This window comes from Cupressus sempervirens, chromosome 1, assembly GCF_028749045.1.
Source record: "Cupressus sempervirens isolate cs-2001-9-10 chromosome 1, ASM2874904v1, whole genome shotgun sequence".
NCBI classification, from domain to species: domain Eukaryota; kingdom Viridiplantae; phylum Streptophyta; class Pinopsida; order Cupressales; family Cupressaceae; genus Cupressus; species Cupressus sempervirens.
The window spans coordinates 509,025,021-509,052,149 of record NC_143118.1 but is presented as its reverse complement, the minus strand read 5'-3'; the positions used below and the strand labels follow the sequence as shown (position 1 = coordinate 509,052,149).

At 36.1% G+C, this 27,129-nt stretch overlaps 1 protein-coding gene across 1 annotated transcript; it reads right to left on the bottom strand.

Annotated features, from left to right (window-relative positions):
• Nucleotides 1-21,078: 21,078 nt before the first annotated feature.
• Nucleotides 21,079-26,195, bottom strand: LOC149578469 (cellulose synthase-like protein D3). Its single transcript, XM_089829271.1, has 3 exons — nt 24,737-26,195; nt 23,242-24,046; nt 21,079-23,087 (listed from the first exon to the last, which is right to left on the bottom strand). Exons 1-3 carry the CDS (start codon nt 25,591-25,593, stop codon nt 21,351-21,353), a joined length of 3,399 nt encoding a protein of 1,132 aa, XP_089685397.1. The 5' UTR covers nt 25,594-26,195; the 3' UTR covers nt 21,079-21,350.
• Between the last annotated feature and the right edge of the window lie 934 nt (nt 26,196-27,129).

The window sequence follows — 27,129 nt, the reverse complement described above, 5'->3', positions numbered from 1 at the left end:
CATCTTTTTCTTTTCTTCTTTCCACAATGCCTCAGCAAAAAAATACTGTCCATACAATTGAAAGAGGAGTTTTTGTAGTGTGATAGCATTGTGGTCTTCTTCATGATCCCTTTTCCTCTTTCTTTGTTCCTGCCATAGATGTTCTGCTAAACTAGTGATCCATGTTGATCTATGTGTAACTAGGGCAGTGTTTAGATCAACATATTCAAGAATTGTCTCATCCCTATAGCTGAAGGTGCTTGGTAAGTCTACTGGGGTATCATCTAGATTTTCTTTAATTTCTTCCCTACACTCTTTAGTAGGATTATCAGGAGTGCTTGTAATCTCAAGATGAGGGGGAGAATGATCGAAAATAATTTGCAAAGGGGATTCCCTAGTGGATTTTTTAGATAGAACAGGATCCTTAGAAACTTGCCCTCTCATTCTAGGGCTTCTCCTTACAGGGGTTTCTTCCTATGTTACAACCTTTAGCCTACTTTTCCCCTTGGGTGTTTCTGTTGTAGGAGCAGTTGCTGCAGGACCCTTCTTTGTTCTCTTTTGTTTTACAATTGTAGGGCTCAGTTCTTGCTGAACAAAAATTTCTTCTAGCAATTTTCGTTTCCTCTTAACTTTGCTGGTAGTAGGTTTAGGAATTTCTTGTACATATGGAGGCACATTTTCTTGAATAGGAGCAGTTTCTTGTTCATTTCCTTGAGTCCTTTCAATTTGAACTTCTTCAATATTTTGTTCGGTAGGCTCACTAGTGGGAGCTACATTTCCCTCACTATGTTGTTCACTAGGGCCAGCTTGGGGTTGTAGGGTTTTAAGTTGCACAAATTCATCCCATGTTAAGGGGAATACATCCCTAAGAGACTGCTCTATTAACAACTTAATTAAAGCATGATGAGTATCCTTTCTGAGTCTTCTTCGGACTAATACAAAGCATATTATACAAGAAATTTGGAATATTCACAGCAAGATTATGCCTTACACAACTAAGTAGCTTGAAATGATGTGAATGCAGGTTTGAAAATATGCCTTCGCATGTAAAATACCTGATTATGTGCATGCATGGCTAATTCATTGTATGGTGGTAGCAATGACATTCTCTTGCAACCTTGTTTTGTGACGTCCAATTGAGGATCAGGCTGCCTAGTAAATTGAGTTCTCATTGACCTAGCATCATGTGTGTTGGGGTAGTGTTCTCCAACCACAAGTAACCCAGTTACCTTAGTGATGTGCTCCTCTATTGCAACTACTATTAAGCCCCAAACAGAAGCTTCTCCCTCGTCAAATGTCCTTGTAAATTTTGCAGCTACCTCTTCATCATATGCAGTTAAACTCAAGAAATACCCTAGCCATCCACATGCATTAAACCTTCTTACAGCTTCTACATCTGAAAGCAACACAGTATGCTCTTCCGGCTCTCTCCTTTGCAACTGCCCACCCATTTCCTTAACACTTCCTTTGTTTACTCTATTTTCTCCCTTTTTGGATTGAAGCTTCAAACTACTACGTTATTCTTCAGACTCATCACACTTCTTTATTTTAGGAAGCAATTAATTGTCATAACAAATTGTTATGCACAATAATTAAGTTTTGAATGAAGGTAAATCATAAATTTGTGTGGGAATCATCTAAAAACAAGGTTCAAATGATGAAAAAAATTTAAACATAGGTCACATCATAGCTTAACACAAAAAATCATTCAAAAATATGGAGTACAACACCTCACTTTGAGTACTTATGGCAATAAATTTTTATTAATGAAGGGTAATGCGAAGATTTAGAAAATCATCACGGATAAATAGACATGTCTTTGGATATTATGACCTTCCCTGCCCTTTGTTAAATTTAGACAAGTGTCCTCACTTGTCAGACCTAATATGGGTAAGGGATTGGCAAATGCCACCATTATATAGATTATGTAGTATTAAATATAATTAACAAAATTTGTGGACTATAAATGAAATATAATTTGAAAATGTTATACCTGTGATTGTCACACATACCAAAAGGTGGTGAAAATAATATTAGTGGCAGCATCCATTAGCATTTTTCAAAATTTTATTGAAAACATGGAAAATTTGATGACATGGAAAGTGGGTGGATGGAAGATAAAGAAATGAGATGAGGTGGATGGGTGGAAGGTAAAGAGATGAGATGGAAAGAAAAAGTGAATAGAAAAAAATGAACTTTATGTGAACATGAAGTCATTATTATGAGCATGCACACAAAAAAAAACTAATGTTGAAGAGCAATAGTCAGAAGGTTAACACCTTCGGCTGCAAGAAGAGTTACTTGAGTTGTATTTGAATCCAGCTATTGGAATTGCTGTAGGAAATCTACTTTTGATTGTGGCCATTTGTACAACTTGAGTCTGTGACCATTGACTAACAATTTTAAAGGTACTGGATCAATGGTAGTTAGTTGAACAATTCCATTATCAAAGACATGACTAATTTCATATGGTCCTAGCCATCTTGTCTACAGCTTCCTTGGCATATCCTTGAATCCGGAATCATATAATAATGCCCAATCACAAACTTGAAATTGTTTACTGATAATATGAGAATCATGCCAATGTTTCCTTTGTTTTTGTATCAGTTCAATATGTTCCAAAGCAACTTTCCACATCTCATCCAAAGAGTTAAGATGTAGAAGGCATTCTCTTTGTGCTACACGAAGTTCAATATCCAATGCTAAGTTTGTCCTTAGATTTTATGTTCAAATTCAATTGGAGGCATGGCCACCTTTCCATACAGGAGCTCAAATGGTGTGAATCATGTAGTAGTCTTCCAGATTGTTTTGTAAGCCCAAACAGCTTCTTGTAATCTGTTGGTCCAATCTCGACGATACAAATGGACTGTTTTTGTTAGAATATTTTCCAGCTCCCAGTTTGTAACCTCTACTTGTCCATTAGCTTGTGGATGATAAGGATTGGATTTCTAGTGCCTAATGTTATATTGTTTCATCAATTCTGGGATTAGATTAGAGGTGAATTATGCACCTTGATCAGTGACTAGCTCTTTGGGTACACCATAGTGAGTAAAAATCTCTTCATACATGAATTTTGCAACTTTTTCATCATGGGCATGCTTCATAGCCTTAACTTCAACCCATTTTGTCAGGTAATCAGTGCACACTAGAATATAGGACTTCCCATTATATGGAGGATCAATTGGACCAATAAAGTCCATTCCCCATTTGTCAAATGGTACTAATGTCATCTAAGGATTAAGGGGCATTTCTTCTATTCTAGTTGGTCGGCCCATCCTTTGACACTGGTCACACTTTCTTGTATAGTTGACTGCATCCTTATGAAGTGTAGGCTAATAATAACTAGTTGTCAGGATTTTGAAGCTATTCTTTTTACTGCAAAGTGTCCTCTGCATGGTTCATTATGACATGCATGTAGAATGTCATATGTCTCATCTTCTCTCACACATCTTCTCATTACTTGATCAGGTCCAGTGTAAAACAAGAGATCATCTATCTAGGAGAAATGAAAACTTTTCTCTACAAGTAGCTTATTTTCCTTGAAAAAAAAATGTGCTGGTATTTTATTGGTTGCAATATAGTTAGCAATGTCTACATACCATGGAGTTTGAACAGCAATGTGAAACAAATGCTCAACCGAAAATGCATCATCGACCAAAGTAGTGTTAGTATCATCATGATGAATTCTTGATAAATAATTAGCCACAACATTGGATTTTTTAGGCTTATCAACAATATTTATATCAAATTATTGCAACAATAGAAACCATCTTGCTAACCTACAGGTTATAGCAGGTTTGTTCATGAGATATTTAATTGTTACATGATCAGTATGAACAAATATGGAATAGCCAATTATGTAATGCCAAAATTTGTTGAGGGCATAAACTACTACTAGCAATTCTTTTTCAGTCACAATGTAGTTTAGCTCTGGGCCATGAAGGCTCTTACTGATATAATAGATGGCATTTTCAAGATTTTAGATTTGTTGTGCTAAGACTGCACCTATGGCATAATCAGAGGCATCTGTATATGTGTGAAAAGGTAAATTCCAATCAGGGCCTTGTAAAACTAGGGTTGTGGTCAGAAGTGCCTTAAGCTGGAGGAAGGCTTCATCAGATTTGGATATCCAACTAAATTCAGCTTCTTTTGTGACTAACTTATACAAAGGACTAGCTATTTTGCTGAAATATTTTTTGAAACGTTTGTAATATCTAGCATGACCTAGAAAGGATCTTACATCTTTTGATTTTGTAGGTATGGGAAATGTTTGAATAACCTCTATCTTAGCTGGATCAACTTGTATTCCTGCAGTGGATATGAAATGACCAAGTACGATGCCCTCTTGCATGAGCATGAAACACTTTTCACTGTTAAGTGCCAAATTATGTTCTTGACATCTTACCAAAACCTTTTCAAGATTCACCATTTCTTCTTCAAAAGTGACTCCAAATGTTGTGAAGTCATCCATGTAGATTTCCATACAATCATATGATATATCAGAAAAAAATACTAATAACTGCTCTTTGAAATGTTGCAAGAGCATTGCATAGACCAAATGGTAAAATAGAGTATGCAAAAGTACCCCATGGACACGTAAATGTGGTTTTATCTTGATCTTTAAGAGCAATACTGATTTGGTTGTAACCACTATACCCATCTAGAAAAGAAAAATACTTCTTTCCAGCTAGTGTGTCCAAAACTTGGTCTATGAATGGTAAAGGAAAGTGATCCTTTTTAGTAGCCTTATTCAATTCTTTGTAGTCTACATAGATTCTCCATTTTCCTCCCTTTTTAGGCACTATAACCAGGGGTGACACCCATCTAGTATCAGATATAAGATAAATAAAACTAGCATCAAGCAATTTTTGCAATTCAGCTTTAAGTATTTCTCTAAGGCTTGGATTTATCCTTCTCTGGGGTTGATGGAGTGGTAGGTAGCCTTCATTGATGTATATCCTATGAGTGCATAATGTAGGACTCAACCCTTTCATATCACTATAATCTCATGCAAAGGCCTTTTCATGCCTTTGAAGCAATTCTTTTAACTGTTCCATCTGTGTGGGTGTTAATTTGGGGTTAACATGAATTTTATGACTTGGAGTCTATCATAGTGGCTTTAGAAATTGGACTTGCTTCTAATTTACAAGGTAAAAGTGGATAAAGAATTTTAGGTTCTTTGAGAAAAGTACAATTCTTATCACATTCCTCATATGTGATCAATTCTAACACAAAAATTTTAGATACATCTTTTTCTACCACACAAGTGTTAGTGAGGATACTCTAAAGTACTAAATCTTCCTCTTGCAATTTTAGAAAAGACTGTCTATGCAACATCATGAGTTGTACTATAGAATTTAATTCTTCCTCTTCATCTCCTAAATCTGGCCAAACAGATGTACTCAAATCTGGTAATGGTTGGGCTGGAGGATATAAATCAAATTGCTTTGTTGCTTGGCCATTTGATATAGTCATATTCCCTGATCTGCGACTTATATTTGCATCGGCTATGGCTAACCATGGTCCACCTAAGATGACAGGATAAATGATAGGATAACTAGATAGATTAAATTTAGGGGACAAAATCATGAATTCTGCAAGATACTCTAGAGAATCTAAGGTTACAACTATATTTTTTATCATCCCATCAGGGGTGATAGTAGAACTATCTGCACATTGCAGAATTGTTGGTGTAGCCCTTAGATCTTCTATTTTAAACTTCTTCATGGTATCTTTGGTCATAACATTTATAGTAGCTTCGAGGCCTATTAAAGTATTTTAACAAACTGACCATTTATACTGACATTCACTACTGGACTTCCTGGATCGAAATATTTTGGTGTAATCACTTTCCCTAGCATAATGTTAGCCAATTGTGCCACAACATGGACTATGGTGGGGTCCTTCTTATTCCTTCCAGGTTTCTTCAAGCAAGCTTCCCTAATAACTTTTCCATAGACTAGAATGTCCTTAATAGCTTGAAATAGTGTTATTTGGACATGTATATTTTTCAACTGATCAACAATATCAAAAGGTTGTTCCTTAGTTTGTTCAGGTTTCTTTTGTATCTTTTTTTCTGGAAAAGGGGGTTCTACTACTAGTTGAGATGGGGTTGACATGGTGACATTAGGTGATTCAATAGGTTCAACAACTAAAGGTTCTGATGCTGCAGGAGAATTTGGTATTTCAATTATTTGAGGTGGTTTAGGCATTGGTGAAGTTGTACCAAATCTCAAATGTATATCAGCAACATTCAGGGTGTAAGAAGGATACTACTGAGCATCAGCACTATACATGGGCTACTATGGTTGTTGGCTATTCAAGTTTGGATGAGGTTGTGCTAGTAATTGTGTTTGCTTTTGAGGTCCAGGATTTGCAAGTGGTGGCATTAAAACAGGTTGTTGAACTGGAGGGGGTAATTGTGGAGCACCAGTATTTTGGTTAGGCCATTGTTGAGATCCCTTCCATTGGTTCGTAGACTACCAATTCCCTTGGGGTGGTTGCCATTGGTTTTGTTGGTTTTGCCAATAGTTCTATTAGTTATGTGGCCATTGGTTACTCTATTTTATAGGCCAGGGTGGTTTGGAATTCTTAGGCCATTGAGATTGTTGTGGGTTATTTTGCCTAGCATTGTTCCAATTGGATTGATTTTGTGGAGGACCTTGGAAATTATGATTTTTCCATTGATTACCATATGAATTTGAACTTTGCAAGGGGTCCTGAGGCATACCTTGACATTGGGCCTATGGTTAACATTGAGCAGCAAAAAATACTTTCTCATCATCTCCATCTATCTTGATGTACTTAGTTGGAAGATGTTGGTTCTCCATGCCTGCGACTAGTTTACATTGGCAATCCTTCTTTTGCTTCCGACAATGAGGACAATACTCAGCTAGTTGTAATTCAGCTTCCACTTGTTTCTTCTTTGCATTCATTGTATCTAGATGTGTAGCAACATCGTTGATTATATCTTGTTTGAAATCTGACAATAGGTTAGATATCTCAAGCTTCGAAATGCCTCGAGTGATTCCTTTAGTGTCTGTGGAACAAGGTCCTCGGCCTTTCTTCATGGTTGACCTTGAATAGTTCTGAAAGATCTTCTTGAGATCATCCCAAGAAGCTTGATATACATCACCACCAACCATCAGGTCCAATGCTTCTAGACAGTCGTCATTCACACCTCTCAGAAAGACTAGCTTTTCTGAATCTTTAGACAATGTATGTTGAGGGTTCTTTTGCAGTGTGTATAAGAAATGCGAAACATATTCTTCCAATGTTTCTTCCTCCTTCTGTGATATCCTAAAGATATCATCCCCTCTTGAACTAGATGCTTTGCAATATTCTTTATATTTATCCAAAAACAGAGCTTGCATTTCATCCCAACTTCCTGTTGCATTGGTTCCTAAGCCCATGAACCATCATAAAGCTAATTATTTCAATGTTTTTGGAAACAACTTAAGCTTATGGGCATTAGTGTTGTAGTCAAAACTACGAAAAAGGATATCCAATTCAAATAAGAAAGTATCAGGGTCTTCAGTTGCAAGGCCATAGAACTTTGGAAGAGCAGTGGGAGGTATGTTCTTAAGATTAGCATTGGTTACAAGACTTGGAAGAGGAAATGGAAATTCAAGTTGTGCCATGACTGGAGGTATCAGATTATGAGGTTGTTGTTGAAAAGGGACATTGGGTACTGGATGATTAACAACTAGTGAATTTAGAGCAGTGTTGTCAAGAAAAATTGGCCAATACTTCAATTAAGGGTTGAAGACCAGATATATCTATTGGTTTAGTTTTGATAATGATACTATAGTAAAAACAGGGCTTGTGTCTTCAAAAGGTAACTCAACTTCTTCTTCTTCTTCAAATTCTTCATTCAAATTAACAGATCCTCGTGGAAGAAATCTGCCATATTCATCTTGTCGTCTTCATCTTTGATGCATGCAATTAAAATTTTCACACTGGTGAAAGAAACTTCAAACTAGAGATTTCTAAAAAAAACTTTATTTAGGAACTATGACTCAAAAATGCTCCTAGCTTGACACCATCCCTAGCAACGGCGCCAAAAATGACCTGCCTCAGAATAGGTGTATCATAGTCATGCACTAGGCCTTGCTTAGGAATAATATATTCAAACTAAGGACTATTTCTCCCACTATGAGGTGCATTTAATCTTATCAACCCAGGGATGTATACTTGAAATGGTCGGCATAGTATGTGCACTAGGTCTCTTAATGAGTCATTAAGCTTATGCTGCAGGAAAGTAAAAATGCAAGGAAAATAACTTACACTATTGCTATAGGAAACTAACACACTTAAATCTATGAATACTAGAAATACAATGAAAAGATAACAAATATTCCAACTTAGCTCATCCACTAAAACTGTTCTCGCATATGTTGCAGGGACATTCATAAAGTGTGATGCTATAGGAAGGAACTCACAACTTCTAACTAAGATACTATGAATGCTTGGAAATAAATCTATTCTATCCTAATCTAATCCACCTTCCAAGTGGGCCCCCTTGGTCAGCTTCTCTAAACTACTAACACAAGATAGAAGCCTAAAACTATTGTATTCAATTTAGAAATTCATTACATAACACAGAACTATAAAAACACAACTGTAAAAGTTAACAGTCTATTCTCAAAAACTATTTCTTCTAACTAGTTCTAAAACTTAACACTCTTGGGTCAATTCCTATATATATATAGGAAATCACTATTTATTCCATAATGGAAAAGTAAATGACCTAGCTTAAAATCTGCAAGAGAGAAAATAGGAAGATAACAACTAAAGGCAGGAAGAAGGAATAACAGCTTAAGGCGAGAATAATAAAGTCTGAATATCCGCTCACCATAGAGAAAATGCAAAGAAGGTAATAAGCCTTCATAGTTCCTCCTTACTCACTGTCATGTCTTCTAGAACCATTACAACTTCCTCCACTGTGGTTGCTCCTTGGAATTCTCTTCTCCTTAAATGTTGTTGATGCTTAGCTTTTGAATTCCTCCAATCATCTTTAAGTCTTCATTAACAGGTTATTTATAACACAAAACATGTTTGCAAATAAACAGTTATCAAATTAAATTCAAATATAAGAACGCATATTTTGATAACTATATGAAATACTACATACTATATATAATATTAGCAAAAGATGGCATAGTTTCTACCCCATAGGTTTATCATAGGTTCGGTAAACATAGGTCCTCAAATGTTTTAACAAAGAAAAATAGAGTATCAAAAAAGTATCTTAAACATCATAAAATAAAGGCAAATTTTGGTCTCATTAGATGGCAAAATCCATTTGGAGGAACTGATTGATCTTGCAATGGTGGTTCTCAGAAACAATGTTAGGGAGGTGGGGATGAATCTTCTCAACAATACCTATAATAACATGGTGGATAACTTTTGGTCAATAAAATGGATTTTCCATGAAATTGAAGAGCTAAAGGACAGGGTTTCTGGGCTAGAAGAGAAGGAAGGAGATGATGGGTCTGACAAAAATAGCATTCTAGAAACCAAAGTTACTGAGATGGATAAGAGATTGGACAAGATGGAGTGCACTCTTCATAATTTGGTTAACTAGAGCCTTAATATTATCAAAGATTAAATGATAATATCATTAAAATGCAAGAGATGATGGAGGTTGGTACAAACAAGTAAGTTGACATAGTCAATAAGGAAAACATGGCTCCTAAAGTGGATGCCAACCCCCTAGATGAAAGTCTGACCTATAAAGAAAGATTGAACAAGAGGAAGAGGGATAGGAAGGATACTCTAGATGAAAATTAGCTAATGACTGAAGTAGCAAAGACCATGGAAAAGTTGGAGCTCAAGACAATTGAGTTGGTCAAAGATGCGGTGCCCTGATTTGTTCTCCTAGCTTTTCTATTTTTTCCCCTGATTTTTTAATTTAGCAAGGTTTGCCTACTCCTTTAGAGGTTGTTTTGTCTTAGGATTGGTTTGCAGCCTTCCTTGGTGTTAGGACAAACCATGGACAAAAATAAAAACTACATGCAAATATAGCCAATAACAGAAAATAATAGAACACACAAAAATGAACACAAGGCACCAAGATTTAATGTGGTTCACCCAGTCCCTGGGCTACGTCCACCAAACATCAAGTCTGATCTTATTACAATCCAGTGATTACAACCTGATTACAATCTGTAATCCCTTACAGCTCAATACCACTGCAAGAACCAATTTCGCATCACAACATTATGAAAAATACCCAGCCCTAAGCCCTTTTATACAAGTATTAAATCGCTTTAGGGTTATAACATGTCGGCCATATGTCAGCCACTGCCCAAAAAAAAAATTTGCCCACTATTTATGAAGTATGTACAATACTTTCCTGATCAGTCACCACAATCTAACAATCTCCCACTTGGGGACTGATCAGGCTCCACACTAAACAACACTTGGCCTGTTGTTTAAAGTTGTTTTACTTTATGTTTTGAAGCTTATTTCAGTATTTTTTGTTTACTATGGGGTTTTAGGCGCCTATTAAAACTTGTTTTACTTAATCAAAAATAAGGAGAAAGAAAAGAAGGAGGAAGAAAAGAAGGTGAGTGCACCAAGCACATCTCTTACCCTTGCAACATTAACAGGATTAGATGATGATGATCAATTAGAGATGATATCATCTCTAAGCAAGATAATTAATAAAAACATGTTGGTGAAGAGTTTGTAGAAAACTCTTATCAATGTAACTGAAATGTTACATAGCACACTTGTGGTGAGAATGTCAGAACTAGATCCAAAGGACATAGAAAAAGTAGTGATTCAAGCATTTGATGTTGAATTCACTAACTTGTTAGATATTGTAGTAGTCCAAGCCCAAGTAATGGATGATGCTCAAATATTTTCCATTGCGTGTCAATACATAGAGAATGATTTAGGAACTATTGATGCATGCATCAAGGAGCTAACTAGATGCAAACAAGAACAAAAAGCATTGTATGCCAAATGTGTCATGTCATTTAATTTCACAAAGGATATTGATGGTAAGCTAAGAAGGAATTGTGGTGAAGTAAAGGCACCAATAGATCATCTTATATAGCCAAGCATCAAAATTGAAGACATTAAAGGGAAGATAAGGAAGACTTATGATGAGATAAGATTGATAGAATTAAACAAAGAAAGGACAAAAAAGAGGTTATCGCTTCTGAGAGAACACTTATCTTTGAAGATTAGTACACTTGAATGGAAATTTGAGGAATGTCTGAGAGAAAAGACATCCTTTGATAATTTGTTTATTCAAACTTGAATGTAGTGGAGATTGCATCCTATGGGTTGTGCGCTCTCCTCAGCATATCAGAGAGAGTTAATGGTATATGAGAGAAGAATTTGAAGAGTTTGAAGGCAAGTTTTGAGGACTTCATTTCATGTTTATCCACCTGAATGCAGAGGTAAAGACCTATAATTTTGACTTGTATATAGTTTTTGACACCTTTGTCATTGATGGAAAAGGGGGAGTAGTATAAGCAAAATTGTATAAAGTAAATGATGTATGTAGAAAGGGGGAGTAGTATTTATATGAAGTATTGTAATAGGAGTTATAAGGAAAGATGATTATAAATGTAATGATCCTCAAATTTTGACAAGTTTTTGTAAGTTTTTGTAAAGGCCAGATTTCAAAGAAAGTTTTTGGAACAACATTTTGAGGCTTAGCCAATTTTTCCATATGTTGCCATTAATTCCAAAGGGGGAGACTGTTGGAAATATGGCTAAGTAGAATAAGTTGGTATGATGTTGGAATTTTCATTTATGGAAACATATACCTTGTGTAAAGAAGGCACTATGTTCTAATGAAGATTCTACAATTAGACATAGAATATTGTCTAACTATCATATAGTTATCCAGCATACTAGAGATAGTTTTGATATGTACAGATGGCAGATTTATTATTGGCATGTGCATAGTTAAGTACAGATAGTACACAGTGTCGAGATGATGTAAGTGTGCAAGTCAATATAGAATGAGTTATGGATTAAATGCCAGTAAAGGCAGTGTATAAGATAGAACAGAGTATAACAAAAAAAGTGTAAATTATAGGTTAAGGAATTATTTTGGTTACGAAATATTTACTTAACTAATTAGGGACAACATCCTAGATGTTAACCCTATGAAAGAAAGAATTAATTTTGTATTTTTCCAAGCATGTGAGTGCTTGAAGGCTGATTGGACAGTTTTGAGAATTAAGAAGGTATATTTAGGAAAGATTGTAATGTGTGAAGTAATGTGTAAGTTGTATGTGATATGTGAACTATATTGATGTGAATTTTGATGTTTAATCAGAGATATGCAAAAGAAGCAAAGGAAAGATCAGATATTGAAGATATCAATAGTAAAGAGATTTTTGTATCTATCTCTTTTGTATAAAGAATTGCATTGTATAATTACATGTTTGGGCAATGGGTTCATCTTGCATATATTTTGTAATTGTATATATCAACTCCTAACAGTTTTAGAACAACCCCTAATGGGGTTGAGGATTTTAAGAGGGCCTAGTCCTCTAACAAGGATGAGACACTATAATGTAATAGACTCCTAATAGGGTCAACATCCTTAATAGGATACTTTTGTTTAGTGGATCATTTTGTGGGTACCATCCCCATTAGGATTTTCCTTGGCCAGGGTTTCCCTAATTAACAAAATATGGTGTTATGAGTTCCCTTATTGCATGGTTATGTTTACTATTCATCATTTTTAGTTTACTTGCATATGCATGTTATATAGTAATTAACAATATCTAGTTTTGGGCAAAAGTTTGTAGAATATTGATTGAAACCCCCCACCTCCACCCACCCACCCCTCTCTTAGTATTTCCTATTTCTAACATCTTGAACTAGTCCATTAATACTCCTTCATCACAAAATTTTTGATATGTCAAACGAATTTTATAATCTCCCATTTCACCAATTTTGCACTTATAATAGCTCTTTACATCATGAATCATAAGAACCTTAGGTGGTATTGATGATAGTGTACTCATTAAATTTTCTTTCATAGCAATTTCAAGAATAGCACAGTATTTAGGTGGAGGACAAGTGTCAATCTTCACCAATTGAACATTTCTTACCTCTTCTCCTTGATTCTTCATCACTGATGATGATATCATTTTTGCGTTAGGGTTTTTAGATTTTTCTTTTTGAACAAATCGGCACAATTGATGTTCAATACTCGATCACACTTCAACAACAAATTTTCTTTCAATTGCTTCATAGTTTGCTCAAATTGCTTGAGCTTTGAAATCTTAATGCAAGGTGTGTAAAATGTTATCAAATTTTTTATATATACCTTCATTCATTCAAATTAGGGCTCTCATAAATGTTGTGTTCTTGGCTAGGTAGAATACAAGTTTCTTGATCATCATTACACTTTTAACTTTGTCTCCATTATACAGCTTGGTCAATACCATCTAACTTGGCCTATACATCAATTTGGTCATTGTGGGTACTTAGTCCATATTGTAATACTCAATCAACGTAGATAATATTATTGATGCTCGGCACACAATAATGTAAATAATTCCATTACATTGTTCTTTTCATAAATTTGTTCTAATGAATCTTGTCCTATGCAGATATGCACTTTGGCACAATTTATGTTAGGAACTAATGTAAGATAAGTCATTGAATAAACAGTTCCTTACATACCTTTATTGATCAGTTTGAGACAGTGTGATCACCTTCTCCATTGGATTAGATGATCTTAGCTTCATTTGTTCCACTACATCCAGCCTCTACCTTTTTTTCTAGGTTTGATTAATCTCCTTCTTTGTTTGTTCTACATTCACTTTGCCTTTTCCCTTGATGTGTTCATTTTTTGGTGTTGGTGCTCAGGTCCTATAATTCTCACTCACGTGTCCAACCTTGTGACAACTAAAACAAACTATGTTTCATTCAACCATTTCTTGTAATTGCCTCTGAAATGTGTTCTTATGCAATTTTCTGGAATATGACCATAATCTCCACAATAATGATAGTTATACTATGTATTGTAATCCCAATTGTAAGAGTTACCTTTCTTAGGTGTATTGTCTTGCTTTATTGGTGTCCAGTTAGACTTTTCCTATGATCTGCATTCATGTGCTCTATGTCCATACTTTTGACAATTGTAGCAATATCCTTCAAATCTAGGTGCAGTAGATGTATTTCTCACCTTTTATCTACATTTATGTGCTTGATGACCTTGCTTCTTGCAACTAAATTAATTACCAATAAACTTAGGTTTAGGTTTTTGCTTTCCAATCTTACTTCTACAAATGTTTGTTCTGTGTCTAATTTCACCACAATGATAACATGTAGGTTTGCCTTTTGATTTTTCATTTCTTTTCTCTCCACTCTTGGATGATTCTCCTTCTTCAGTAGATGAATGGTGCTTGTTATGCCCTAATCCAAAGGTGTCACTGGATGACCTAGGTGATCTCATCAGTTCTTTAAAATATCTCATTGCTTCACTAGGCTTGTTCATCCTTTCCATGAGTTCCTTCTCATATCCTAGATCATTTCTCAGTTGGTCACTTTGTGATCTTAGATTTGCTATCTCCATGTCTTTCATGTTCAATTCTTGATTTGCAAGTATCAGTTGATTCATCATGTCTAGCTGAGTGTTTGTAAGATTTTCTACATCAAATGATCTTTTCAAGTATAATAGCCATTTGTCTTTTTCTTCTTTAGCCACAACTTTATCTTCTTCAACTTTCTTCTTTTGTTCAGTCACTTCACATAGCCTTACTCATTGGATTTCACGTTCTCTCTTCAATCCTCTGACTTCTTCATTCAAAAAATTATTCTTTTCCAATAGATCTGCAATAGTTGCATCACTTTCACTAGAACTTCCATTGCCAAGCAATCCTTGAGTATCAACTTCTTGATAGAGTGTGTCATTCTATTGAATAGCCATATCCTTTCCTTTCCTTAGGGATTTCTTTAGCTCCTCTCTTTTTTTTTCAAGTTGTTGTAGTATGAGTTGGATGTCAATCATTTGATTATCACTGATCTTTCCCAATTTGTAAGCCCCCATCACCAAGATCTCAACTACAAGTGGTTAAACTCCTTCTAAGAGAACAAAGCTCTAATACCAATTGTTGGAAGTTTATTGGGAAATTGAGATACTGAGGGAGGTAGGGGGAGTGAATCGAGATTACTAAAACTTTTAACCTTCAAAACAACCTAACTGCATAACATATAACTTTAAATGCTAAAATAAATCTAACTATGTATCACATCTATCATGAAAATGTAAACACATAACACAAATATTTTGGTTACCTAGAAACCCTCCATGATAAAGGTAAAATTGGGGTGGGGATGACACCCACAAATCTTCACTACTGCAGTAACAAAGTTTTCCTATTAGGACTACAATTTTGATCACTTCTGATGATCTACCCTGTGAAGGGTCTACCCTATTAAGAGCTTTACAAAGATTGTTAGGTCTACCTTAATTAAAGGATTTAACACTTACAATGAAGTAAGGACTTTGTTAAGAGATTTACATAGGCATGTTAAAACCACTCTGTTAAGAGATTTACCCTAATTCACTGCCAAAATGAGTTAGTACCTAATCCTTAGGTCTGCACTTACAATGTTGATTATGGATCTCCTCTTTCCAATATCTGATCGGATCTCCTATCTGATATATCTATACTCTTCTCTCCATTGATTCACTAGGTCACTAAACTCTATTACTTCATAACTTTTTTCTTGTAGCCTCCAAAACCTAACTACTTCACATACAATACTACACTTTATTTTTCTTCACTCGCACACACACTATATTCTACAATAGGGTTTGGATCTTCCTTTTTAAAGGCATTTGTAGAGTCTTCTAGAATAAGATCAACGATCTAGATGTCTCCATCTTAGCATCTTCATATGATTGGTTGTCTCACCTTCATAAGGATTGATGATCCACATCAAAATGCGTAACAACCACTGTAACAATCTCTATGATCATTAAATGTTGTTTATATGTCGACTCAAAATGGTTTACCTCAAAATTTGTACCATTTCAGACATTTTTGTTCACACTGTGCTACTCGGCACATACTGTCTCTGATGATTGGTCATAATTGTTCTTCCCGTTGACACTCGTCCTTAATTTACCTAGCTCCTTCTGTATGACTCAACATCCATATGCTTTGTTTTCTCGGCATTTATTGAACTCGGCTTATATAGGAATACTCAATGACCAAAGACTTTCTCAACTCCTATAGAGCTCGACTTATACAAAGTTATTTACAAGTACCAATACATGACTCGGCCTATATAGAGTGACTCGGTCGCAGTGATGACTAACCAACTTTGCCTTGTATATGACTAAGTGTTTGACGCTAATAGACAACAAAATTTAGAGAGATCAATAGGTTCCATTGTAGAATGCTATCATAGATGAAGATTATCATGTATCTTAGCTACATGAGTTGGAATCATTATTTGAGAAATGAAATATGTATCTTGAATCATTTGAAGGCCTAACAACAAGAAATCCCAAGTTGTATGTTTTTGAGATTAAAGACTTTGGATTGATGGAAAATTAGAAGAATATGAATGACATGGAGAAACCCTGAAAGTTTGAGCCTAAATAGCTAGGTTTATAAATTGTCACAACAATATATGAGATAAGTACTTATCAATTGTCCAATCCTAAGGGTTGTCCTTTACACAACCCTATCAATAGCATGCACCCACACAAGTTCTATAAATTGCCCTCAAATTTTTCCTTTTGAAAAGTGTCCTCAAAAAATACAATTTTAAAAAACAAAAATTTCAAAAATTCAAGAAAAATAAAAAGAAAAGAAATCATTAACTTGATGAAATCCTAGCAAACAAGTGTCTTGTGTGACACCAAAAAAGTAGAAAAATAAGAGAGGAATTCATCCTATTGTGAAAACCATTTGTTTGGTGTCCTGGGAAAGTACTATGGAGAAAAGTTAGCAATGTGATGTTGTGTAAATATTGTCACTCCATTGTCTATCCTCATTTCTTCTAATATATTTTCCATAATATCATTTCATCCACTCAATATACCCATAATAACTACCCTGGTCTATTACGTATGGCTTGAAATTTATCATCTATTTATCTGTGTCATATCCTCTATGCTACTATGAGTCAATTCTACATATACTTTACTTGGCCATGAGTCATTCCATCCTATTTCTCCCATAACCAATTTCCTTGTGTCTTGATTGCAAAATTGATGCTATGCTTCTTTAAAAGTCCTAGAAAAATTTGATAAAAAGTTGTAATGTCCCTTGATAAGTGATTCATGTGTACATATATTGTCATATATTACTATGTCTCAATTAAGTCAAGAGATGTTTATTTCATCACATTTATCCAATCCTGATACCTTCCTTTTAACTGTATCTAAGGATAAGATATAATTATTATAGGACACTTGAAATCACCTCCATAAGAAAGCCCAAGGGTTTCATTAACATCTGTAAATACCCACAACTTGAGAGACACTTAATTTATGATGGAATTATTTGCCTCTCCCTATATAACTCAATCTATCCTTCATAAGTATTAGTGAAGACTCAAGACAAGGTTATGATTTTCTTTTATTGTATTATAATTGAATATGATAAATTCATATATGTGTATAATTGATTGTCTCTAATAAATTGAATTCTATATATACACACAATTAGCGCGCACACACACATTTCCATTAAGATCTCTCTCTCTCTCTCGCCCCCCCCCCCCCCTCCCCCTCTCCCTCCCTCCTTTTTATATGTCATATTTGAAGGAATCACATTTTCACAATTCATGTGTTTTGACAACTCCTTAATCCTAATTATATATTAATTATATATTTCTCTATTTTAACTAAGGTTTTATATATTATTCTTTAACATTAATCACATTGTACATATAATTAATGTATATTTTACTTTAGATTTTATTTTTATTTTTTATATCTTTTATCGACCACCACGTGTGCAACAACACTACAAGGTGATCCCTACAAATATTATTATTGTTTATTATTTTAAAAAGGGAATGTACTTTTTGCAATTCTGTCTCTCCTTATTTATTTTTTTATTATTATTAATCCTACTCGTGATAAGGGCATCACAGAAGTCCTTAAAAATAAAAATAAAAATGATAATAAGTATACAAATCATTTTTTAAATGCCATAATTTTATTTTTTCAATCATCAACAAAATAATCATCATTTTACAAATCATATATCAAATGACAAACTTATCAACTGATCTTCAATCAAATTGATCACTTTTATCTCTACCTAAGAGATTTCTCTTGTTTTATATTAATCAAACAATGAAACTTTAACCTTAAAGTTTTCCTTTCCTTCTCATTACTTGGGACCGGTTGCATGTAAATAGTTTTCTCTTTTGAATATTTAAGGTGTAAAAAGAAAACCTTTGGGTAAATATATTGTATAAGTCAAAACATCAAATGGTGAACTAAGATCTTATCTAAAGCATTGTTACTCCTTTTGCACTATTATAGAGACAAGGGATGCTACCTTCATAAGTTATAGATTTATTTTTTTGGAATTTGATAATGAATCTTGAGAATTAATGGTGAATTAAGATCTTATCTAAAGCATTGTTACTCCTTTTGCACTATCATAGAGACAAGGGATGCTACCTTCATAAGTTATGGATTTATTTTTTTGGAATTTGATAATGAATCTTGAGAATTATGTTAAATTAAGTGTTTGAAGTTTGGAAAAAAGAATTTGACTACTCATGTAAAAGTTTGTCAAGTGCATTATTATTTCATTGGGTACATATTCTAAAGGAATGATGATCAAGCTTTTCTCTTCCATAGGGCAAGGTTGGTTATGTATCTACTATTTTTACATTATTGTACAAATTGATAAATGTGCTTTCTATTATGTACTAAGCTATAGAAGTAGCTTCTTAATCTAGGATCTTGATTAATCTAAGATCTTCATTAAAAGCATAAAAGAGACCATAAATAAAATAATAACTATATTATATCACAAGGATGTAATGCACAATATGTATACATTAATTATGTCGATTTAGATTACAATGATAAACCCCTTGTTTATATAGGCCAAGGTTAGACAAAATACAACATAACCTTATAACTTAAGTACATAAAGTGATAATGCCCTAATTAAAATAAAATAGTTTGAATAAGGCTTAAGAGGTAAACAAGTTATAATATACCTCCTTCATGCCAACATGCCCATTAGTTTAATTACAAGAGAATGGCAAAAGATGCAATGATGGGCCCTATTTATGCATCCATGTTACAGAAACATGTAAAATGGCAAAAGATGAAATGATGGCTAAACATGTAAAAATGAATCTCATAAACAATCAAAAGAAGAGTCGTAGGAAAGCAATTCTCTCCAACAAAGCGAAAACATTGATATGACTGAGAAAGATAAAACTCCAAGAGGAAACATTCCCCTACATGAGAGAAAATATGATAGATCTTGCATACCCTCAAAATGTAGAATGTCTATAGTTATAATGGTGGCTATAGTTATAATGGTGACTTCTCAAGAATAAATATTGAAGATGATACAAAACCATCACCAAGGGATGTGTGCATACATAATCCAGGTAAATATATTAAAATGTGTGCATCTCCAAATATGTCTAAATCAATTAGTAATGGCATGGGAGAAGGAGCTTTGCACAAAATTGTGCTATTTATCGATTATCTAATTGCATTAAGACTTTCTTATATGGGTAAACAACAAATGTAACCAACGTGGGTGTACGCATTTCAGTGATATAATGATATATTGTATCTTGTACTTAATCTAGGGACTGGGACCTACAATATAGTAGGTAGACATTTTAGGAAATAAATTGGAAGAAAAAGGCATGGATCATGAAATTTTAATGGTGGCACTAAAGGGATAGTGAGGCAGCTGTATAAAAATATTAAAACATGGAAAGTTACACAAACATCATGCATACTTAAGTGCTCTTTTGCACCCTAGATTTCCAAATCGTCTTACAGCATGATTTAGACCATAAGACCCATGTGCCTGAGGAGTATATTAACTTTATTAGTAGGGAGCAGTTTTTATTAGTCCCTAGGGAGCTTTAATGTAACGACAAGACATAAACAATCCAATATGCCAGGGAAATGATGAAGGTAGTAACATGAATCCTCCTCTTTGGATTGTTGAAGAGAAAAGTCAGCAAGGAATAAAAACCTTGGAAAATGCACATGGGACTATCATGCACCTTGGAGAAGAATTGATAGGATTATGCAGTATACACAAGTTGTTCATATGTAATGGCATGTGTAAAGGAGCAAAAGCAAAAAAAGCAAGTACACAATACAAAACTAGTAAGCTACAACTTGACTATCAACCTACAAAGTAATTTGTTTACCCCTCTTTAAAATCTCCTTATCATCATTGTTAAAATACATTCAGTTTCTCCATTATCAGAAAAACAGGTTAGGGTGATGCACTAGTTTTGTTGGCATCTAATTTCCTATACTTCGATTGTGATGCTTTGTTCAATCTTCAGTTCAACCTGCAAAAATACTACAATTATGTAGACTGAACTGGTCTAAACAACTAGCGTTTGAACACTAAAGAATCTTTGTAAGAAAATTCCCAATTCAATAGCCTGTCTATTGACCAACATATGTGCATTGCAACTTGAACGCTCAGATCAGTCTTCCACTTCGCAATCCAATGCAAAGATGAAATGATGCAATAGTACCAAGGCATTTTGAAAAGTAACCAGATGTAGCATTGTATCATCCTTATTAAAGATACAAAGCTGTTTTGTTACAAAGAAACTACCGATGTGAAACACATGGTTCTAATTCTCGTCTTGAACCCCAGACTATAAGAGTTGAACCAGAGATCATTTTAAGTAATTAATTAGACAAAAAAATTGAAATTATAACATTTGATTCCCTAAAATTAAATGCATTTCCTCACATAGATAGTCTAGTGGTTCACAATGAATAAGAAAGCAATTTGGGTCCACAATTGTTACAGGTGTAAAATAAAGGCAAAATGTCCACCAGTTCTGTAGAAGCGGGTAATTGTACTCAACCGTAGCTGTCCAAAAAACTAATTAATCAGCACTGTCCACTGAATCCCAAAGACACTAGCATAACATTCACTCCAAGCCCATAAGTTGAGCAAAGTTTCTTTACAATGGTGAGTAGATCATCTGTTCAAAGCAAAAAGCTAAGAATGTGTTGCTGCGATTATCTCACAAAGAATTGATAAATTTCAAGAATGAACACATTAAAGTGTGAAGCTATGGGAGGTATTCATGTCCATCCACTTGACAAATGTATTCTCCAACATCACTGGATCATCAGTTGCAACAGTTTTTATGCCACAAGCCCTAGTGACACCTTAAGGAAACTGAAAACTTCCACCAATGCCTTGACTACCTTGTGGAGGATTTATAGCAACCCACAAAAGTGAAATGGTAATGGCCAAAAGACCAGACCAGACAAAGACAATAGTGGGTGTCCTTCCCCTTCTGCCCATCAGGCCCTTTGCAAATGGGTAGAGATGAGCCAACACCCAGAAGCTGAAAAAAACTCCACCAAGAAGCTTGCTCCATTGAGGTATCTCACTGTAAATTGTCCTAGAAAATCCAACAGCTATGGCTATAAGGTTAACCATCATAATTGTAATTGGTGGAATCATGAGTGCCGTCCATTTCACTATGTAAAGGTCAGCATATATATCATCAATATCCTCCCCTCCAGATTTAGAGGTTAGTGTGAATGATATTTCTATGCCAGCAATAACCTTCAGCAATCCCTGCAAGACAGCAGCCAGATGAGCACTTGTACCTCCTATCAACCAGAACTGCTCATTTCTCCACCATTCTTCTAACTCAATACCCGACCACTTGATTTCAAGAACTGCTAGAAGAGAGAGTGTAATGGTAATGACAAGAAGATATATCAAGAAAGACACATTGAGTGTCTGAACAATAAATTGCCCAGAGAAAAGAGAGAGTGCTGGAAGAAAGCAATACACTATAAGGAATATGGACGTAAAAGGATAAATGCCAACATTTAGATATGCTATTTTCTGGAGGAATTTTATTCGTGAGCTTCCAAGGAGCGCATTGTTGCGCGAGAAAAATATTTCCACGGATCCTGTTGCCCATCTCAGTACTTGATGCAATCTGTCTGTAAGATTGATTGGTGCTGTGCCCCTGAAAGCATCTCTTTTGGTTACACAATAAACAGACCTCCATCCCCTATTATGCATGCGATAACCAGTAACAACATCTTCAGTTACAGAACCATAAATCCAACCTACACTCTCTCCCCACTGTGTCTTGTCCTCGTACCAGCATGAAATCACACTTACAGCTTCAGCAACAGTGGAAGCATCAAGTGGTTCACGAACAATCGACAAAGCAAATGGTGGGCGTCCATTCTTCACACCAGGGTGATCTGCCAATGGTCGACCCTGAAATTCTGCAACGGGAATAGAATCTACCAGAAGAGTGGAGTTCCCAAATTTCTTTGGAAGAAGAGACAGATTCATCTCCTCCTCGTTACCATCACCCATATTCAGGGCATGAGTCTCTCCCTCACTTGGAGCTTGGCTGATTTTCTTTCTTCTACCACAACATCCACTATGTTCCTTTGACCTTGGAGGATCAAATCCATACAAAGCTATTCGTCGAAACACGCATCCTGTTCCGACATACACAGGACCCTGCAAACCATCAAGAGCTCTCATATTCACATCAAAAAACACTGTATTATGGTTTGCATACCTATCATTTGGATCTATTCCCTCAAATCTCTGTGGAAACTGAACATAACATATTTTATCTCCACCACGGTCAAGCATAAAACACATGGCCTCTCTAATTGCTTGTGAATTGTAAATATAATGGTCACAGTCAAGATTGAGGATAAATGGTCCATTAGACATAATTGCTGAAGCCCGGACTAGAGCATTCATAGCACCTGCCTTCTTGTTATGATCATATCCTGGCCGTTTTTCACGAGACACATATACCAGCATAGGCAATCGAATATCCACATCTGTGAAGTCAAGGATTTTATCTTCTGCGCAACCTGTTAAAATTGTGCTACTGGGAGGTTTGAGCATCACCTGCACATTCCATTAAGAGTAGAGAAGGTATCATCAGTGATCACTACTAGAGAGCTGCCAAGCTTACTTTAGGATTATGCTTATAACTTAGGCATGACAAAAATGTAATCAAACAAAATGTGAAAACATGGTTATATAGAAGCCCAAGCCTCACCTGTATGATTCCTGCATGATCGCCTCGTGAATGTTCAGAAGTTGATACTGTCCATGTCCCAGGCCAGTGAGTGCCATCAGCCATCCATGTGGCTTTTAGAACCTTTACAACTTCAGATGGGTCAGTGCCATTTTCCCTCACAAGTTTCATGGCCTTCATTTCTTCTCGAGCATTATAAGCATCTGATCTGCGTCGAATCGAATCAGGAAGTCCGTTTATTCGCACCTTGAACTCATCATATTCCCTTTTAAGCCTTCTTCGATCCTTCACAAAATCTGCCCGCAGTTTATTTTTTGTAGGGTCACCCTTAGTGTTGAAATAACTATCAGGATTCCGGGGTTCAATATTATGCTTGCGACAGAAAGGGACCCAAACATCTGCAAAGCTTGCAGCTTCTGCCATAGCTTCAAAAGTCAGAAGAGCTCCTCCATCATCTGACACATAGCAGGAAAGTTTGTCCACCGGATAGTCAGCAGCAAGAATAGACAAAATAGTGTTAGCAGTAACTAGTGGCGGCTCCTTCTCTGGGTCAGCAGTAGAAACAAAGACATCAACACCAGGCAAGTCTGATGGCAATGATGGATCCTCGGGATTGGGCTGCTCAAATTTCTCCTTGAGAACATTCAGATCAGTGGACCGATTGATGGGGCACAGTTTAGGCAACACGTCCAGCAGCCACGAGAAAGCAAACCATATTTCACATACTATAGACATGCCCCATAACCACATTGCATCATTGTTAGGATGCCTGACTCGCCAAGTCAGAAATAATGCTAAGAAAAACATTCTCACAAATATAAGCAGCCTGCAGAATAAAGCAGTCATTAAAAATGGGCTCCAAAGCATTATGCTGACCTATTAAATGCAGCTCGTGAAAAAAAATCATTGAATAGGTCCTTGCAGACGGGAAAAAGAGCCTTTACATCAAAGAAAGTGCTTGAATAAGAAACAAATTAATGCACAGAGAAGCTATTGATATTCAATGTTAGTTGGAACTTGGTGTCGTCGGTGGGTCAAATGCCTATCCATGTCTATTATGATTTCCAGAACTCAAACTGGTGTGTAGAGATATTCTCTGTTGTGGGATATGACAAGGCAAACCAGATAACTGAAAAGCTAACATCAAAAGAAATCACTCCAGCTTGACCCAATTGAAATTAGAATAAAAATTCACAGGCTATTTCCTACTTCAGTGAAACATTTGTGGAAGAAAAATGAGCGTGGTTTGTACCAACGTTTCAGATCACACTCCCGTGGTCTTAAATCAGGATGACAAAAAAGGATGGTGAATAATCGCTTTTTCCTCAAATTGGTTGGATTAGGTCAAAAAAAAGCGACCAAATCCTCTTTCCCTGATGATGCATGAGAGAGTGGGACTAGAAACGTTGTTACAAACTTCAGTCTCAGAAAATCTCATTAATCTACAAGAACGCTGGAAACCTAATATTTACCAAGAAATCAATTACAGTAGGAGCGCTCAAGTACGAAATGAAACCTGTAAGGGCTAAGAATGCCAGCAGGAATTTTAAGCTTGCGCGTGAGAGGTCTCCAAGGCTTGTCAGATAAGTCGGTGATGTTTCCAGACATCCCATCGCCAGCGACATCATTCATAGCCCCTTCTTGAGGCCAAAAAGCATTACCGTAGCCGTACGTGCCTTTCGTTTCGAAAAGCCATCGATTGTGATCGAAATCTCCAGTTTGGCTCCTCATCAGCAACGACTTCCCCGACCTCATGACAGACATCCTGCGATCCAACTTACCGGGGGGCGCCAGCGGCAGGGCAGCATTGCCAAACGCCTCGTTCTGCTCCTCCAAATCTCCTGCTTTGTAAGGCTCCTTACAGCCCGGACAAACCCCTCCATCCTTCTGGTAATCAAAGTAGCACTCGCGGCAAATCTTGAAACTACATTCACAGGGAAGGATGTCCTCCCCTCTCTCGTCACGCATCACCTTCCCATCGCAACCCTCAACCGCGCAAGCAGATCCCCTCGCCCCTGCCATCTGCGGGTGACTGGACTCCGAATCAATCACCTTGTCCATCAGATGAGCCCTCGTCACACTGTTGAAACCCCCTGTGAAGAGAGAATTCGATACGTACTGTTCCTCGGCCTTCACGGCCACCGAAGCATCCACCATCGGCTGGTTATCCGGTGTTGGAGGAATCTGCACCGTGTATTGCAGGTACTCCCCGCTCAGATCGTCTGTCATTCCGTCCATGTCATCTCGAGACAGGCTCACATACCGCCCGCTCGAAGTCCGTCGAGCAAATGTCACATTGCTCGCTCTGTTACTCTGCCCCTTAAACGATGTTCTCGTTGCGCTCCGAGACAGGTTTGGATTCAAATTAGACATTCCTACTGCTACTCTAATCCAAGATCTAACTCACACCCAGTTTTTAAATGCAAACTCACTGATGAGAGCCTACCTCTGCAGCAGATCACAGATCGAGCTAGGGGGATGTTAAGAAGTTGAAGAAGGCATCATCCTCCTCATCCAGATGCAAACATTGCTTCTGAGCAACTCCCACCCAACATAACGCGGCATAACACTACTCCTTACGAAATGCCTTGCGATTTGCCTGCCAGGATTACACTGGCATGCGGAGTCAATCCAACGCCTACTGGGAATATGATAATAACGAAGAACAAATCAAACCGTTCTAACTTACGGGCAATCTCAACAACTCTCCACCGAATCAGCTCCGTTTTTCCTCCAATCCAGCGAGAATGACAGGATTAAAAATGTTTTAAACCTCAGACCAAACATTTTTGCTCTACTCTGCGTCCCTGGAAAGCATCTTAACCGCGGTTTGAATGGAGATTTTTAACCACAGATTCCCAAATTACCGAACAGAGATGGAACAATAAAGTATCTATTTTCAGACGCTCACAGCACACACATGAGCATGCCCTCGTCAGGCGGGACCGGCACGCGTCGAAAAACATGAGAGAAGTCTGCCTGTGCGGGACCGGCCCGCGCAAAGAAACAGAATATTTCGGCTTGGCTGGACCGACACGCGTGGAGCGAAAAACCGAGATGTTTTTTGTGGGACAGCCTGGACGCCGCGTGAGTCCATGATTTTGTCTTCCTTCATCTGACGGCGACCCGTTCTACCTACATTCTCCTCCAACTGCGCCGGAAATTTCATGCTCTCATTTTCACGTGAGATCCTTATTTGTAACTTTTTCCCTCTTTTATTTCAAATTTTCTACTTCCCTTTTTTTCAACTTTCTTACATTTTCTTATATTTTCCTCTCTTTTTTATCTCCATTTATATTTTACTTTTAAGACTTCATTTATTAAATGGGCAAACTTTGTATGTATTTATATTTTTTAAGCTCTTTATATTTGAGGATATATTTGAAATATTCAATTTTCATAAGGATTATGAATTTTTTTATTTAAATAATCAAATTGAAATAGATGAGCTCCTATTATATTTTAATTTTTGTTTCTTAGTGGAAGAGATGCAACCCATAGCTCATGCTTCCATATTGTTACTTAATAGATGTAAATTATCTATTAAAAACATATTGAAAAAAAAAATTACAATTTACTATTTGTCTTCTTTAATTATAAGTACATTTGAGATAATGGCTTAATATAATTGAAAAATCAATATGTATTCTCATTTTATGTAAAATAAGACTCATTCTTTTATAACACATATTTGACCATATCTTATCCATTTTTACACACATTCTCATGCATTTTGCTTTGATGGCACTTCTCATTTCTTAATATTAATGTATGAGGACATTTAGGCCCCACATTAGAATTATTGTTTCATTGTCCAAGGTGAATCATGTGAGTATAAGATTAATCCCACAAGTGCATAATTAACTCTCAATTTGACCACCTCTCACTCACTCATTTCTTTCCCACCAT